Source organism: Crocuta crocuta, unplaced genomic scaffold, assembly GCF_008692635.1.
Source record: "Crocuta crocuta isolate KB4526 unplaced genomic scaffold, BGI_CrCroc_1.0 scaffold318, whole genome shotgun sequence".
Classification (NCBI taxonomy): domain Eukaryota; kingdom Metazoa; phylum Chordata; class Mammalia; order Carnivora; family Hyaenidae; genus Crocuta; species Crocuta crocuta.
In genome coordinates this window covers 2,092,356-2,110,487 of record NW_027531425.1, presented here as the reverse complement: position 1 = coordinate 2,110,487, position 18,132 = coordinate 2,092,356, and the positions used below count along the sequence as shown (strand labels likewise).

Sequence of the window (18,132 nt, the reverse complement as noted above, 5' to 3'; positions counted from 1 at the left end):
CGCCCGGGCCATAGGGAGCCCGGCAGCCCTGCAGACATTGTTCTAGATGCTGGAGTGAGAGAGGCGAATGAGGCAGAAGTGGTACCCACCCTCCAGGAGCTCACCTTAGGGTAAATAGATAAATAATGATTAACATTATGGAGGGTTTGCTGTATGTTGGGTACTGTTCTGAATTAATTGCCTTCAAGGATTTCACCCCACCAACGATTCCGAATAGGTTACTGCTGTTACCCCATTTCATGGGTAAGGAGGTTGAGGTACAGTGGAGAGGTTAAGTAATTTGTCCAAGGTTACTTAAGTAGAGAGTGGCAGATTGGTCTTTGGATCCAAGAAGTCTGACTCTCAAGCAAGCATTTCTTTTNCTCAAGGCAGGATTTTTTTTTTTTTTTTTTTTTTTTTTTTTTTTTTTTTAAGTAAACTCTACTCCCATCGTGGGGCTCAAGCTCACAACCTCAAGATCAAGAGTCTCATGCTCTACCGAGTGAGCCACCCAGACGCCCCTCCCAAGCAGGCAGTCCTAACCACTCTCCTGTCTAGAGACACTCTGCAAGCAAGACAATTCCACCAGGGCGTCACGGGAGGACAATGGGAATGGGCGTGGCAGAGCGTCCCCTCTTCGGCTCTGGCTCCTCTGGGTAACTGTTTCTACAGTTCTCCCGGGGACCCAGCAGCTTGCTCTGTTCTCTCCTGACAGGGGTCTGCCTTCCTCTTTATGGTCCCCACGTCTCCACCTGTATAACCTCCTGGCCCTCTGTTTCCTGGATCAGGCTGTTACACAACTCATCCCGGAGCTCCGAAGGAGCCTGATGGATTAGCTCGTCAGGCCCCAGGTGTCTGCAGGAGCCACAGAAGGTGGGGGTGCTCTGTGGAACAGGTGGGGGGCAACCATGAGGCCATGGCGAGCCCCTCCCCACTTCCCTGGGATAGCTCTTGATTCCTGAGGCTAGAGACCCTGCAAAAGCCTCAGTTAGGGCTCAGAGGGGTCTCAGGGATTATAAACTCAGGAGTTCCCCTCCTCTTCCTCCTCATCACTTATACAAGATACTTGGCTTAAGTATCTGGCTTCCTCTGCAGACTCAGCATGGTACCCAGTGGAAAGGCTAAGCCAAAGGATCAAGAAGTGCCCAGGGCCGGGGACTCAGGGCTTCTTCAGGGAAACAGAGGCTGCCATCTTCTGGGGATGATGGCCTTCTGCCTGGCAGTGTCCAGGCCAATGTTTACGGGGCCTCTTGAGAGCACCTCTCAGTGGATGGTGGCCCCCATCATGACACCCCTTGAGTTCACAGCTTTTATGTTTCGACTCTCACGCCAGTCCCAGAGTGTCTCCTCTGCAGAGAGCCTGGCTTTCCTTCATCTTCGTTCATACTCTGGCTCCAGTCAGCCCTGGGTCCCAGCGGCTCAGCACCAGGGACCAAGCCTCGGTGGATTCTGGATTCTCCCCCCACCACCCCACCCCTGTCTTGGGGCTTTGTCTGTGACTGGATCCTGTGCATGCAGCCCCTTCCTGATTTCTGCCCTCGGGTTCAGGTGGCAGCAACGCAGGGCACAGGGACAACAGCATTCTGCAGTCACTGGGTACAAGCTTTGTTTGTGAAAGTTAATGATTCACTGGATTGCCCCCAGGAGGTCCAGAGGAGTCAGGGCTCTGCCATTCCTGGGCCATGGAGGAAAGGAAACAGCCTCTCCTGCTGTAAAATCACTTTACCCTTCTCTTCTTGTAGCCCCGCGTCGGTGTGACAGGGCCGTCACTGTCATTAACCCTCACTAGCTCCCTCGGTGCCTTCTCCCTCCCTATTCCCCACCCCAGGACTTCATCACCTGTCACATGACTGTCCTGTTCACCCACTGCGTCCCCCATCGGGACCTAGAACTCTGCCTGAAACCTTGAGGGCGCCCGGGAAATACTGTCGAATGTGAAGTGACTGAATGAATGAGCAAACGGGCTCTGACTTCATCCCACCGTCAGGATCCGCTGGTGCCGGGAGCTATGGAGCATATGCGCACTGCCCACCCCTCTCTGTTGTCCACTGACCAACGTCCACCCCAGGCAGAGCCCGGTGATCTGGCAGAGTGAGCATGAGCGGTGGGCCCTGCTTCCTGCGGCCCCTGTCAGGCCCGTAGGAGGAGCTCACCTTTGTAGTAGAAGAGACAGCGATCCACCAGGACGAACCAGCGCTTGTTCCACTGCTTGACCCCGGAGCTGGCCTGCGGGACATGAGGAGACAGGCGGGAAGGGCTGTGAGCCGGGCATGGGGCGGGGAGGGGCTGCAGGGGAAGGTGCGGCATGAAATCATAAGGACATCCTGCCTCCGGTTGCGGCTCTGCCACTAACAAGTGGCAGCCAACCCCCCTGAGACCTCAGGTGCAGGGAACCGACATTAGATCATTGCCTGTGACCTTTCAGTTCTGTCTTTCTGGGCCTCAGCATCTGTGCCGGGGAAGATAAAAGGGGTGAGAGAGGAGCCAGGATGAGTGGGTGGAGGGCAGGCAGGGACAGTGGCAAGGTCAAACTGGGAAGAATCAGCGGACCCCTAGACTAAGGACAGTCCCCTTAATCCAGCAAGAGGGACCGGCTGAGAACAAGCCAGTGGGTGCCCTAATAGGGTTGGTGACCAAGCATATTTCAAAGTCATTGCATCTGCCCATCTGGAGATCTGGCTGGATTCCCGTATTTGTCACTAATTTTTTCTGTGCGATTTTAAGAAGATACTCAACTTCTCTGAGTCTTTATAAAATTAGGAGATTCACAGGGCGCCTGGGCGGCTCAGTCGGTTGAATGTCCGACTTTGGCTCAGGTCCTGATCTCATGGTTTGTGAGTTTGAGCCCCACATTGGGCTGTGTGCTGAGAGCTCAGAGCCAGGAGCCTGCTTCGGATTTTGTGTCTCCCTCACTCCCTGCCCCTCCCCTATTTGTGTTCGGTCTCTGTCTCTCTTTCAAAAATAAATAAACCTTCTTTAAAAATTAGGAGATTCGCAGAAATATACCAAAAATAGGACACGGGAGGATGTACCAAAACATGCACGGACTCATAAATATGGAAGAATCAGAGCGGTGGTCATGGTGGGGAGATCGGCTGAGGAGGCCTCACCTGTTTGAAGAGCCAGCCCGCCTTGGTGACAGGAGCGTTGAGATTCCGCTTCATTGAGTGTGAGCGCTTCCCAAAAGCGATGGCTTTGCGGGATGTTCGGGTTGCCTGGGGAGGCCGAGAGAGAAGCAGGCCTGACTTTCTTCCTCTCCTCCCTCTCTGCTCTAACTACAGTGGAAGCTACCCGGTGTGGGTACCTGTCTCCACGCCTGGGGAGTCCTCACCCCAAGGGGACCAGGTGTGACTCTTGGATCTGTTCCTAACCCAAGGGCACAGCTTTCCAATTCTTTGGTTCTTTTTTCTTCCCTCTAAAAGGGGGCTCAAAATTAGTCTGACCTATCTCACAGCAGTGTGGATTTTGTTGTCATCGTCGTTGTTGTTTTAGGGAGAAAATAAGATTTTTCATTTCCTTCCTGGGATATCTTTCTTCTACTGTCCTGACAAACCCCCTCTTTCTTAAAGCTTTCTGGCCCTCGTCCAAATGCAAGTACATTCCCGATGTCATCATCCTGTGGGGGTCCTGATCAATCTCGAATGTCCAACAGAGCACAGAGTAGGGACGAGACACAAGTGTTCTCGTGGCTCCTTATTGCCGCATGGACACTGTCATCCTTCCACTTTCTGGCAATAATCACTGTGGAAGCAACCCCCCCTGATCTTCCAGTGGTTAGCCCTTTTCATCACTGTCAGCTTCCAGATCATTCCTTCAGAATCCTAGGATCCTGGTACCAATCATCCTCTTCATTCAAAGTCTGGGCATCACTGTGGCCTTGTCCCTGATGATGACTGACCCACTGCCCTGACCTGATAGTACCGTGATGTCCTCAATTCCAAAACCATTCACTTCTACCCCAGCACGCACTCCCATGGCTGAACCATCAGCGCCCACACCCCTTCACCACTGATCCCTCCAGTTCTGAGATCCCTACTTCCTGATGTCCTCCTGTCCTTTGGGCTTCCTCACCCTGTTACTCAACACATCAGGTTTTATACTCCACTGGCATCTCCAGCTCCTCAGTCCTCCCCTTTTTTTCTGGATCCATCAGTCACCTACTGGTTGTATCTATTTTCCTAAGAAGCCCAGGGGTGCCTGGGTGGCTCAGTTGGTTAAGCATATGACTTTGGCTCAGGTCATGATCTCATGGTTCATGAGTTCGAGCCCCAAATTGGGCTCTGTGCTGACAGCCAGAGCCTGGAGCCTGCTTCGGATACTGTGTCTCCCTCTCTCTCTGCTCCTCCCTTGCTCTCTCTCAAAAATAAGTAAACATTAAAAAAATTTTTTAAATTCCTTCCCTCAGAAGCCCAGGCGCCCCATGGGAGTAGGTCAACCACACTCTCAAACACCCGATCTGTTGTCATTGTTTGAGCTTCTCTAAAACTCAAAATCCCAGAGCAATCAAATTATCCTCTCCCTGCACTCACTGCCAGATTATGGTTCTGCCAGAGGAAAAGCACGCTGCAGTACAGATGAGGCCACCACAGACCCCTGTCCCCAAGCACAGCTTGGCTCACGAGTCACCATTCCGCTCCATGCCCTCCCCTCCCCCAAGCCCTGCGAGGCCCCAACCCCTGCCCTCCCCACGGTGGGCCTGGCTCCCCTTCCACACACAGAGAGAGAATCGGGGCAATCAGACATGCACTTCCTCCATTTCACACCCTTTTACCTAGAAAATTACCGTCCTTACCACTCATCTCCTCTTTCTCTCCAATGTCAAAAGAGGAGGTGTTGTCTTCCTTTTTGAGGCTAACACATTCGACCCACCATCTCCCGGGACTTTTACTCCATTGATCATTTCCTCTCAAATCTGTCTTCAACTTTCCCTTTTCCACCGGCTGCTTCTCCTGGGCACACACTCAGTCCTCTCCATCTTAAAGCAGCTGTCTGTCTCTGTCGGTCTCTTCCCCCTCCATCTCTCCCTTTCTCCTACACACACCGGAATTCCCCCTCAACTCTACATCCACTGTGCGCTGTCAGGTAAGACCTTCCCTCCTCTCCCTCCCTTTCCCTGCAGGAAAAGGCTCCTGGGAAGAGTTGACATCCTCTCCTTGCGTTTACTCCTAACCCCCCTCCACCTCTTTCCTGCAGTGGCAATTGCAATATCATTGAATTAAGGTGCTCAGTCCTCGACCATCCTAAGACCCTGGATATCAGTTACTTTCTGTCCTTGGTTCTTTGAGACTCTTAGTTTCTTCGACAGTGTTCCACCTGGGCCCACTCCTTCTCAATCTCCACCTTCACTAGGTTGGTGGACCTCGACCAGACTTTTTAAATTCTCGTTTTTCTTGGTCTACGTTGTCTGTGTTTCTCCTCTATACCCATTGCCTCGACTACCAGCAATATGTTGAAAATTCCCCAATCTATACCTAAGACTTCCCTCCCAGCCCCGGCCCATTTTGTAACCGGTTGTCCGACCAGGATTCGGTAACCAAGTCAAACCCAAAGTCATCCTCTTTCTAACCAAGCCTGCTCTGTATGTCTGCACTTGGTGAATGGTACTACAATCCACCCAGCTGCCCAAACCAGAACACTCTGAGCCACCTCACACTGTTCCCTCCTTCCTCTTCTCCTTATCCCACATTTACAGGTGGATGAGTCTATGTTTCTAATGGTTCTTGGACCTGTTCTTTCCTCTCGGGCCATCCTCTCTTCTTGCTGTGCCCCCCTCTGCAACAAGTAAGATTGTATCTCTAAAACAGTGTAATCACGATGCTCTCTTAACATTTCTTACTACCTCTCATCACTTAGGAGGGGATTCAGCTTCTCAGCATGGCTCACAAGGACGGGTCTGTAAGAGTTGCCGGGCCCATGACCCGCCTTCTGCCCCTCTACCCAACAGGTCCCTTGTGGTCAGGCCAAACTCCTGGTGGCTCTCTCCATCCTCCCTCCCTTTGATCACCTTGCTGTCCCATGGGGGATTTGGGGGTCACCATCCCCCTTGTTGTCTAACAAATCCCAATTCATCCTTTATGCCCAGTGTAGCCCTCCGCACCCCTCCCGGCTCTCCCGGGGCAGTTAGCTGTCCCTCCTCTCTGTCCATTCCTGCAGTCTAAGCGTGTCACATTGCCATGGAACTATTGGCTTTCCAGCTCCTTCTCCAGACTCTGGACTCTTTGTAGAGAGAAAGTTGAGTCTTGATCATCTCTTTGTCACCAGAGCCTAGCAAGGTATCTGGCTATAATAAGCATTTAGTAAATACTTGCAGAAGAAAGGAAAGAAGAAATCAGGATTTGTTACAAAGCATACCCAAACTGGGGGATAAAATTATTTTCTAAACTTTACTAGTAAAAATCCACATATAAAGACTGAGATGAGGCACCTGAAGTCACCTGCTACCCTAAGAACAAGCAAATCCGCAAATCCTTCCCTTCCTTCTCAGTCTTTCACCTGCCATAGTTCACCACTTCAGCCATTCTCCTGCCAACCTCTCCGTGCCCTCCCTTCCTTATCTTTCTGCCACTGCTTCCCAGCAACGCTCAACCTTAGGCCAATCCAACCGTCTGCCTTCCCTGCTTTCACAACCAGGCTGGGAGCGGTGCTGGAGTAAAACCACACACAGCTGTGGACCGGAGCCACCCAGAGTCAGGACTATGACCTCAATTGACCCTTCGACATTATCACGCACTATTTCACATTCCCCTTGCTGTCCCCTGTTCCTGTTCTCTAAACCTTGGGCATATTCTCAAGCCTCATTGCCTCCCCACCCACCCCGTTCCTCTCTGCAGAAAAACCTACCTCCTCCTACTTCCCTGTAGAAGTTGAGGACATCAGATGGGAATGTCTTTAACTTCCTAGACTCCCACCTCCTAGTTTCGTATAACTTTGCCGTGCAGCTCAGGAGGAGTGTCCCTTCCCTAGGCAGGCTAGCAGCACCTCTGTATCTGACTTCTCCTGTCTCCACGGAAATGAAACTCATGACTGTCCCCTTCCTCCTGAACCTACCTACTGGGCCATTGCCCTCCTGCTTGCACATCTCAAAGCAAAACAAGATGGACCACGCAGGCCTCCATCTTCCATATCTTTTAGCTTCTATCCCCTACCCCGATAGTCAAGTGTCTTTACAGATCTGTGTATTTTAATATTTCAAACACTTCAGAAAAGTAGAGAATAAACGCCTACTTTGTTGGTTTCTCACAAAACGTGACAAATAGAGCTGAAACTCCCTTTGAGCCCCTCCTCAATCTCATTACCTTCCTTCCTTCCTAGAGGCAACTGCTGACCTAACACTAGTCAGCCTGGCTGTGGTTACATGCTTGTGCTGCAGTCTGCGTATACATTTGCCATATTACCTTCGTGTATGTTTTACGTAAATGGTAGCATGGTTTTCATATTCCTCAACTTGCTTCTTATTCAACATTACAGTTTCAAGATTTATCCTTGTTAATGCACCTCACTCTAGTGCAATTTAATTTTTGGAGAGCACCCCATTAAGCGACTGTATCACCACTTACTGTCCAGTTTCTTAGAAGACTAGTTCCTACTCTTCGTCATCTCTCTGTCTGCCCTCCCATCTCCTCTTTAACTCTCTCCGGCTCGCCTCCCACCCGCATCCCACCATTTGTCACGTCTCCAGTGGTGTGTCCCACGGGCACTTTCAGCCCTTATCTTTCTGGACCTCTGTGCCACATTCTTGTCTGGATTACTTCTTCCTCCCGAGGCTCTCCTTCCTTTCTGAGCTCTCAATCGCCATCTCCTCCAAGAATGATTCCTCTTTTGCTGTCCCCCTAGATCAGTGGTTCTCAATAGGTGGGAGAGGGGGCAATTTTGTGCCACAAGGGACATTTAACAATGTCTGGAGACATTGGTTGTCATAGGGCAGGTGGCATCTAGTGGGTATAGGCTGGGGATGTCGCTAACAGCCTATGGTGATAGGACAGCCCACACCGCAAAGAGCTATCCGGCCCCACACACTAACAGTGCCAAGGTTGAGAACCCCTGGTCTAGAGATTGGTCTTCTACACGGTTCCGGTCTGACCCTTCTTTCCTTCTCATGCTCTACTCCTCTTGCATCACCTTACCTGCTCTTTGGAGCCTGTTGAAACAGCTGGACAGGCTGGCATATTTCCTAGGATTCCTACCTGACAGCTTGCCTTGAGGGCTAGACTTACCCGGATGCTGGGCCGCTCGGGGGGGACCTCGGACACCATGTTGTGGTTGGATGTGTCACTGCTAGTGATAGCCGGGCGTTTTCCACCTGCCTTATTGGACATGTCCAAGGCCGATCTGATTTCAGGTTGACAAAAAGAGAAGAAAGGGACTGGTCAGAACCCAGAAAGAATGAAAGGGCCCCAGCTGTACTCCCTACCATGCTAACCACTGTTCCAGCATCAGCACAAAATCCCATTTGCTAAGTGCTACCAAGAGGTCACCTTGGCTGCTCCCTCCACTCTTCTGAGATCACATGCCAGTAAACTCGGCTGGACATTTTCCTTTCTTTCCTATAAATTTATTTTAAAAACCTAGACCTTAGGACTCTGGATCTCCTCTTCCTTCTAAAAGACACAATGCCTCAGTGGATATGAGAGTCATTTAATTATCTTTCTTTTCCTTTCATTCACTGAGCCGAGATCCACAGTGAGAGGAATTCACATTTGGCTCTCAGGGTTATGTCACCTTCCTTCCGCACCTCCCTCAAAGGCCTCTGGGTGATATGCCCACCTCAAACCTATCTCACTCCTCCAGCCTGAGATCTGGGAGAGGCTGGGAAAAGAGAGCATCAAGCTGGATGGCTCTTAGAAGTTTCCATTCCTCAGGACTGAGGTAAGAGACCCTAACTCCCTCTGCTTTCCACACCCCCTCTTCCCCTTCCCAGCTGCATAGTGGCATTTGGGGGGTGGTGGTGAAGGCTGGACAGGTCAAGCAGCCAGTGGGGAGCAGACGTACGTTTTCAAGTTAAATTTTTTGTTTTCTTCTGGGACCTGGCCAGTCACTGGGTGTAGAAATGTGTTCCGTCTTTCATTGTGGCTGTGGAGGCAAAAAAAAGAGAAAGAGAGAGAGAGAGAGGTTGTAATAAAGATGGAGAAGGCAGAGGCACAAGCCAAAGGGTGGGTGGACCCTGGGGAGTGACAGGGCCGGGTGGCCACATGGGAGATGGTCCCTCTGCCATCTGTGGGGTCCAGGAGAGGCTGGATGGAGGGCTGGTCTGTAGAAAAAGCAGCCTGCAGTCAGGTGGGGGGTAGGGAGACACCTTTCACTAGTCAGTGTGGACTACTTATAGAGGTCCCTGAAGCTGGAAATACGCCCCACTTAACCCCCTCGGTGGTGACCTTGGGCTTGTGAGTGGGGGGCGGGAGTCTCCAACAGCCAAGGCTTCACGCGGGGCAGTTTCTCTCCCAGGAACCGCGCCTGCCGGTGCTCCACATAAAAATTGCTCACTCATTATTCGCTGAAAGAATTCTCTTGTGACCTTGAACTCCTTTCTCTCCTGTTTTATGTTGCATCTCTTTCTTTAAGCAAAACCAGAGATCCAGAAACTCCATTCCTGAGCTCGGGCTGGGACCCGCTCAGACTCCGAGTCCAGGGTCTCCGCGTCTAAGGGGCTACTTGACATAGCTGAGACCTCAAGGACTGTCAGGCATCGAGGTGAGTGCCAGCTCCCCAGTCAGATCTAATTAAGGGGTGCCACAGCCTGGGGGTGGGGTGGGGGGGTGCTGTACAGGCTGCTGGCAAGCAGGGTCTGTGCAGAGGCAGATGGGGAGCAGGGCCGTGGAGGCTCCCTTGGGAGGTCCTGCTGTGGCTCTCTGGCTGGCCGAATGTCAGCCTAGTTTCTTGGTGGCTTTTGGGGAGCTGGGGGAGGAAAGGGGTAGTCTGTGAGACAGTCTGTGGAAAGGGTAGCAGAGAGAACTTAGAGGGCGGCTGGTGCCGCAGGACTAAACCACAAATGGCAGCCACTGAAAATGGATTCTGCGAACAGGGGACCGCTCGGCAAGAATATTGTAGGATTCAAGCATCTAGCCAGTGGGGGACTGGATGAGTGGTAAGGTCCTCTTCACTCATCCCTCGTGAGAACTCCTGTGAGAGCCCAGAGCAGGCTCAGTCCGCCCCAAGAAGCAGGCGCCTGAACATGCCAAGCTTGGGGCGCGGGGGTCCTGACACCAGGCCCCTTGAGCACTCCGACAGCGAACAGCCAGGACTGCCTGGCACGCGGCACCCCAGCTGGCACCCAAGGAAAGAGGGCCTCACTTGGTCCCTTCAGCTCCATGAGAGAAGTAGCCTTTGGGAGATCCCTCCTCAATAGTCCGGGAATCTCAGCCCTTGGGCTGTTTGCTGGAGCTAAAGATAATACCAAATGGTGTTTTGTTTGTTGGTTTGTTTCAGCTTCCAAACCAGCCATGTTCAGATCAAATTCGAAGTCCTGGGCAGAGAGAAACCCAGTGGGCAGTGGCCACAGTCTAGGTGGAAATCTAGGGTTTTGCAGCCCGGGCTCGCCAGCTGGGACCCTAAATCTGGCCAGTGTCCACCAGGCCTGGGCTCTAACTCCAGCATCTTGCTAACCTGCTCCCCACTTCTCAAACTTTACTCCCCCCTCCCTCCAACAGGGATGCTCTCCTTAACTACAGGGGACCTTTGCAAGGAAGGGTAACTGTTCCTAGTCACCCCCCCATCCCTGCCTCTCCCCCATGTGGGAGGTGAGCAGTTTGTGAAAATAAGGTCCTCAAGGTGCCAAGATCGCTGCTTTTTCCCAGCGGCACAGAGCGCCTGCTCCCCACCTCCCACGGCCACCCTGCCAGTCCCTGTCTGCTCTACATGTTTGTTCCCTGTGCTCACTGCTGGAACCTTCCCCGCACGCACTGATACAGACAGACAGACAGACACACACACACACACACACACACAAGCACACACACAGTCTGTTGTCAGCCAACACCGGTCTCTCAAGGCACCGTGAATCGCTCCCTGCCCTGGACTCTCCTACCCGGCAACCCCTACAAATGACGTCCTCTCTCCATCCCGGCGCTACCAATTTCAAAATAGCTTCCCCTTCACAAAGCACTGCAATGCAGCAGCCATTGACCTAACTCCTCTTTCTTCTCCAGGTCAGGTCCGGCAGGGCCCTGGCTCAGAAGCCCCCGACCCAGCGGGCTACCCATCAGCCTGCTCTCCGAACTCGGCTTCCACTCCACCGAAGGTCTCCCTACCTGGCCCGCCGATCAGCCCGAAACTTCAGCATCCTTTTGGCAGCTCCGTGCCCTGCTCGGCAGCCTCAGAGGACCTGCCAGCCACCCAGCTCCTACCATCCCTGTGAGAAGTAAGTCCTCCGGTCCCGATGGCCAGCTCAGGGCGCGAGGGTCTCCCTCCTCCTGGCTCCGGCACTAGGCGAGGGGGAGGGGCTCTCCCTGGGTGGGAGCAGGGGGCGCCCAGGTGCGCCTGTGGCTTCCTAGCATCCAGCCCCCGTGCTGCCGGCTGAGTGCTGGAGGCAGAATAAACGAGCAGGGATGATATCCTCCCCGTTCAGGTCCCCAAGGAGAAAGCGCTGAAACAGAGAGGCAGGCGTCCGCGGAGCAGGTGTACAACTTCCAGGTAGTCCGACCTCACTGAGCTAAGGACACAGAGGAGCTGGGCGGGCGGAGCCGTCCGGGGCCGCACTCCCATCTGCACGGCCCAACCTGCAGGCAGACGGCCTTTCCTGCCTCCTGACCCCCCAGCTGGGAAGACAGGTCCCTGGGGCTGAAGTCCATGGGCTTCTCAGAGACCCTTCTGATCCCGTAGGCACGAGGGTTAAATGAAGCTCTAGACTCGCGTGCTGCTGTTGCTGCCGCTGCCGAGAAGCTGAGATTAAGTTTCCCAGACTTCTGTGCAGACAGGGCACAGTGAACGGGGCTTCTGTGCAGCACTCCCCCCCCAACGCACTTCTTAGGACACAGCCCTGGCTGGCTTGCTCTCTGCTTGGGGGCCAGCGGAGGGGCACGTGCAGCCAGAGCTGGTGGCAAGGACCTGGCTTCTTTGCTCTGGTGAACTGGAAGGAAAGCTTCCTCCCAGAGCTTGCAAGGAAGAGGGCAGCAAACAGGGCTCAGAGGGGGGTCACCCTGTGTTTACTTCTGCAAATCTTCCCAGATGCCATATGATAAATCCCAGCTGGCGACAGTCAGATCTGCTCAGGGGCAAAGGAGGTCTGCATCGCCGTGAGGTTCCCTGAACTCTCCAGGGGCCGAGGACGGTCAGATCTCCCCTTTCCCTGATGTCCTCTGAGTCTGAGGGTCCTTGGGCTTCGAGGGCCTTCTGAAGGTCATCTCTTCCATCCCCCTGCCTCCAGGCAAGCTCACTCTGCAATCAATCTCATTAAGTGCCCTGGCTGTTCACAAAGGGTTCCAGCAAGGGAAGCTCCAGACCCACTGTTACCTTCTGTTGCCGAGTTGTTCTTTTTTGATATCAAATTTCAGTTCCTCCAGTTTTCTATATTATTCCAGTTCTGCCTTGGGGTGACAGAATCCTTCCTGACCAGCGTGGTCCATTGTAGCCGCACCGGGCATTCTGTTGACATCATAGTCTGTTGCTACGGCAATTCTGTGATGTCACAACAGACACTGGGAGGGGAGGGCTAATCTAATTTTTTGGATTGAGGTCAGAACCCAGGCAGAGTGCAGTGCAATCAGTGAATGCAAAAGCTAGTGGACAACATTATTATTTAACTGTGATGAAACAGGCTGGTTGATGCCAGCCAGGGTCAACAGCTGCTGATATTTAAGCAACTAATCCTAAATCCAAACGGTCAATACATTCAACCATTTAGTGATACTTTTGCAAATGGTGACAAGAGCCTTTGCTTGCCAGGTCCTATGTCTCTCTGTCCCAGCCCAATTATTTGAGCCCCGCTATGGTCGTGGGGATTAGGGTCCTCCCCTGGTGCCAGCTTGAGGTCTCTGCCTGTGCACAGTAGGCGCCTAATAAATATTTGTTGAATCAATGAGTGAATGAATGAACGAACAAAGGAAACTCTCCATGCTCTGACTTAATTTTTAGCCACCTGCATTTGGGAGTTTGACATTCTATTACCAAGGGCCTCCCTATCTTTGCGCTCTCTTAAAATTAATTACTTCCTCTCCATGAGAGAAGCTCTGTTTTTGCCCCCCTCACCCCTTCACTCAGCTCCCCTGCCTGGCTCCCCGTTGAATATATAGCTTGGCTTTGATCCATCTTCATTAGGAGGGGAAGGAAATTAAGCTCATCTGTACAGGAGGAGGGAGCAGGGGTGCATTGAGAAAATGAGTTTTCTTCCTCTAGAAGGCAAAAATATCCCTTTCTCTTCAGGCTGAGCTCAGGAGCCTCCCACAGGCTTTGCTTNGGGGGGGTTCCCCTCCTCCTTGGGGGCTCTGAAATCCCTAGGGTTCAGGCACACTGAATGCCTAGCTGGGGTTCTTTTCCTTCACCACTAAACTGCACAGAATGACAGGTGGTCATTTTAGGGTAGACATCAAGAAGAACTTACCAGGTGCAGAATATTGTAAAAGGGAAACAAAGATAGGTGATTCGTTTTTTTCTCTCCTATTTCCTTGATTTTTTGTTTGTTTGTTTTTTGGGGGGGAATTCAAAGACCTCCATTTCCCAGGAACAAATAGTTATGAATGAATCTCCAAATAGCCCTCCTGATCCCACCCAAAAAGGGGAGAATCTCAAGCAGTCTCAAGGAGATTTTGTGAGGGAACATCCTTAAACTCCTAGGTCCCCCACTGTGCCTCCAATGGTGGCCCCAAAAGCAGTGTCACCAGTGGAAAGAAAATTTGGCCACATCGGGCTTTCAGTCCAAGATCCAACGGGAATTAGAGGTATGACCTGACTTCTTTGGCTCTTCGTTTTCTTGTGTGCAAATGAGGTACCTTCTCATTCTATGAAAATAATAGCCGTAAACTCGCAGAATGTGAAATGTTTTATGCATAAGAGGTAATGGTGATGATTAATTTGCTTAAAAACAAATCAAGAAACATGCCAGGTGCCCGAGCTAGTAGAGGAAAAACATACCGTGCAGGCTGCGTGTGTAGGGCGGGGGCTGGCATTCCAGAAGCGCCAGTAAATTACAAAGAGCAGAGGCCAGGCCTCCCTACTTTGCAAGCACCCACCTCTCCATCCTAGTTAGGGCTTTCCTACTTCCAGAGCCGCCCTCAGCCTCTCGGTCCTAGTGATGGCCTCACTGCAAAGATAACCCAGTACTGACTTGCCTCCAAACATCCTCACCAAGAATCTGCATCTGTCTGGAGGGGCTACCTGACACTATGTGGTCAAAAGCAGCAAATTCAACCCGAGTCTCCACGACCCTTTGCAGGCACGCATGTTTGCATATGTGCATGTGCGCGCACACACACTCACACACAGGCTGGACGCCCAGAGCTCCCACCGTGATAAATATTGAACAACTAGAAAAATACACTCAACTCCTTCCACCCTCTGGGCCCCTCCTGGTTATCTGCCCTACACCAAGCTGCTTCATTTCCATAGCTCCTGAGAATCTGCTGACAGAGAATCAGCCCTGGCTAGGCTTCCCCATCCGTCCCGAGAGCACTTCGGCTTCTGGCTTCTGGCATCATAGCTCATTATATGGAGAGAGGACCTGGGGTGAGCGGGGAGGGAGGGCTGCCTGTGGCCCATCCTTCCCCCTTCCTTCTTTTCCCCAGCTAGCAAATTCCAAGCAAGGCCATCCACCCTCCAGAGAGGGCTGCTGCTGGAGGGTGGGGAGGGAGGAGGGTAGGGAGAGCTTTGGCTCCAGCTCCCCACCTCCCTCCCCACCATGTCTCATCATTATTTTTGAGTGGCTTTATCTGCTCCAGCATTCTGTCCCAATTAAAACCAGCTCGGTTTACAGTTTCAACGGTGCTGGCGTGCCTGGTTCCTGAAGCTCTCCTGGCCATTCCTAGGGGAAAATACACTGCCCTGGTCAACTTCTCCCCCACAAAGTCCCTCTGCCTATTGCTGCCACACAAAGAAAAGGCCAAAGGAGGTCAGACCCTGGTGACTCTCCTGGGGATCTGCAGGGGGCAAGGAGCCCCTCTACACGGCATTGTCTCTTCTCCATGAGCTGCTTGCAGAGCGAGATACCAGCTCTGCGGGCTCTGGGGACCCCGCTGCGCCTCTCTGCCCTTGCACCATCCCTCCCCCCAGGCTCCAGCAAGTTCCAAAATGGCAGGACTTGGGCGTCCTGTGCCAGGCAAGCTTGAATGTCCTGAAATACTAGGCCACTGGGCTGAGTGGCTAGAAGGTAAGACTCGGGCCGCCCTCTTGCGTGCTTAACTCTGCCTATCCTCACAGCCCCCATCCCCAGCCCAAAGGGCCGAAACACATTTTCCTTACTATGACCGGTTACTAGATGCTGGGGGACACTCACCCAGAGCCCAGCCCCTACCTCAGATAGGGAGCAGACGAGCTGGTCTAGTAGCCAAAGTGGGGGGTGGGGGGGTGGAAATCACAAATCAGGGGGCCAGAGTCAGGCTTCCTTCCTTCCCCACTGTGCCCTTTCCTGGTGTCTCACTGTACTGTCTCCTAGCCCCTGGGCTGGAAAAGAAGCCCCGGACAGCAGGTAAGGGTAGTGGTCTTGTGGGCTCTTCAGTCCTGTGTACGGTCTGCAGCGTTCACGCGCGTGTGCATGTGTGCGGTGGGGGAGCAGTGAATCTCTCTCGGGGAGGGGAACTTCACTGGGAATCTTGTACCCCAGCTTGGATGATCTTATCTTCAAACTGATGATGATGATGATAATTTTACTAATTCCATTCGTCTTCTGAAAAATGAAGCTAACCAGGGTGGATATTCCGCCTAGCCATGCCAGTNCCAGGGGCCCCCACACGACCCCAGGCCCCTGCCCTTTCTGGTTGACGAATTACTGAACGTCATTCCCGAGGTTGCCATTCCTTAACTGTCAGAAACACCAGTGGTCCTTGCAAGTGCTAAGATCTGTGATTCTGGGCCCAGAACTTGTGATACGCAGGACGCAGGACCGGAGGGGCTTTTCCGCCTCACACCTGACCCAACTTGGGAGCACTGGGGTAACCCAGCCCCCCCCCGCCCCCCCCGGGGGGCTCCTCACCTTCCTTGCCCTCAGGCTTTTGTCTTGTTCCCTGCTGAGGGGAAGGGAAATTTAGGGAAGACAGTAATTCCGGCTCCACCTTCCCTCCGAGCAGCCTTTCCCTGAGTGGCCCCGGCTAAGCTAGATGGGAGCAGGGGGGAGGCCCCTGTCTCCAAGCTGCCTTCTCCTGACAGTCAGCAGGAGATCCAAGAGGGGCTGGGTACTAATTAATTCCCTCCCCCCCCGGCCCCCCGCTCTGAGCTGAATCCTAAACCCCAACCCTTCAGAAGCTGAGGCGGCCCAGCTGTCTGCTTCCGGGCCTCCAGAAGGTCGCTGGAACCAGCTCAATTCAGCGCTAGCTCAGCAGATTTGGTTCTGGTGTCCCGGACCACAGTCGCCCCCCACCTCACCCCAAGGTAAAGCACTCGACAGAGCAAGTGTCCAGAGAGCACCGCAGCCAGGCGAACGGCCCTCCTTCCACACCCTCGAGAGCTGCAGATGCCTTTTCAGCTACCAATCCAGCAACGTGTGAGGGTCAAGTTGTCCTCTGCCTCAGCTTCCTTGTTTCAACAGTGAACCAACCAGTGGTCGTAAGCATGCCTTGTTCAGCAGACAGCACAGACGAAGGGGTGCAGAACAAAGGGGGAAAGTTACGCTCACGTGGTCCGGGCTTTGCATTGGGAGGAAGGCAAAGCCCGTTTCAGAGTCAGGGAAGCTGAGGTCCCTTGTCCCAACTCTAGTGATGGGAGGGAGAAGACAAAGTTCCTGATATTTGTCCCATCTGAGCTTTGTTGTCTCCGGGAAAGAAGAGGGCAAAGCTTCATGAGTCAGAGGGGAGACACCCAGTCCACCGGGCTGGCTGTGAGAACACAGGGATGGAGGCCATAGGTCTGGGGACTGCGTGTGACACGGGGCTGGGGGCACCCATAAACGTTAGATGGACAACACCTGCCAAGGTGCGGAGATGCGGAAGGGCAGCCCCATTCAGACTGCTTACAGCCTGGGTCTTCTTTGCTGCTGTGCCCTGGCCAGCACCTCACACGCAGTAGGAACAGAATAGGTGTCGGCAGTGGCTGCCGAGGCAGGGCCCGGGGCTGCAGTGGGAGGAGTGGAAGGGTGCCATTCGGCTTTGGGAAATTGAATTGTGAGTGAGGAGGGCTCAGCTTCCAATCCCTCTCGCTGGGGGATGTGAACGCAGGTTCCATCTGCTCCAGGGACCCCTCCTCCCCTTCCCCCTCCCAACTGGCCAGCCCACGCCGATAAGAGTCTATGAAGCAGGGGCTTTGTCTGGGGGAGAGGAGAGCAGTAAATCAGTGGGAGCAGAGAGCAGAAGCCTGGATGACTGCTTCTGGGGGAAGGAGCCCCCACCTCCGGGAGTCCCATGGAGCAAGGGGGGCAAAGGCAGGCAGGATGGCAGCAAAGCTCCAGTGTTAGCATTGCCCCTCACCTGCCCTGGGGGAGCCAAGCCTGCCCCTGCCCCCCAGGGAGGGCTCAGCTGCTCATCTCTCCTAGACGGGGAGGGGGGGATGACACACAGATGGATTGTGGGAAATTCTGAACACCTCCTTCTGCTGGGAGTGAGGAGTCTAGAACTTCCCATGTACTTGGGGAGCCTGCCAAGGGCTCCCAGGGCAGAGGAATCTCCCCAGATTGCTGTCTGCAGTAGGGAGGATCCAAAGTGACCCTGGGAACACGGGCCATCAGTGCAACCAGCCAGAAAATGGCTGTCTCTGGGGAAAGTCATTGTCGCCTTCCCCCTCTGTGGATCGAGGACAGCTGTAGAGAGCTCCCCCCTGCTATCCCAGGGAGGAAAAGTGTGATCTGCATAGGAAAGGACTTAGAGAACTCTTGAAAAAGGCTGTCACATGGAGACAAAGAATGGACAGTGTGGGGACTATCCTTAAGGAAAAGAGTGAGGGCGGTGTTTCCCCCATCCGTGATGGAGCGACACCAGAGATGTTGAGTTAAACAAGATCACATCTTGGAAGCACAGAGGAAAATGCTTGGCACGTGATAATTTCTCGGCAAATAGCTGATGTTATCATCATTAATAAAATAAA

General features: G+C 53.2%; 1 protein-coding gene across 4 annotated transcripts in view; it reads right to left on the bottom strand.

The window, feature by feature from the left end:
* Positions 1 to 18,132, bottom strand: part of PLEKHA6 (pleckstrin homology domain containing A6) — a 149,829-nt gene that overhangs the window by 34,673 nt on the left and 97,024 nt on the right. For all 4 annotated transcript variants that reach the window (XM_077772115.1, XM_077772112.1, XM_077772113.1 and 1 more), the window contains 4 exons: positions 8,968 to 9,048; positions 8,193 to 8,307; positions 3,090 to 3,194; positions 2,133 to 2,205 (listed from right to left, as the gene is read on the bottom strand). In XM_077772115.1, coding sequence (XP_077628241.1) covers positions 2,133 to 2,205; positions 3,090 to 3,194; positions 8,193 to 8,307; positions 8,968 to 9,048 — 374 coding nt within the window. The remainder of the gene's footprint in view (positions 1 to 2,132; positions 2,206 to 3,089; positions 3,195 to 8,192; positions 8,308 to 8,967; positions 9,049 to 18,132) is intronic.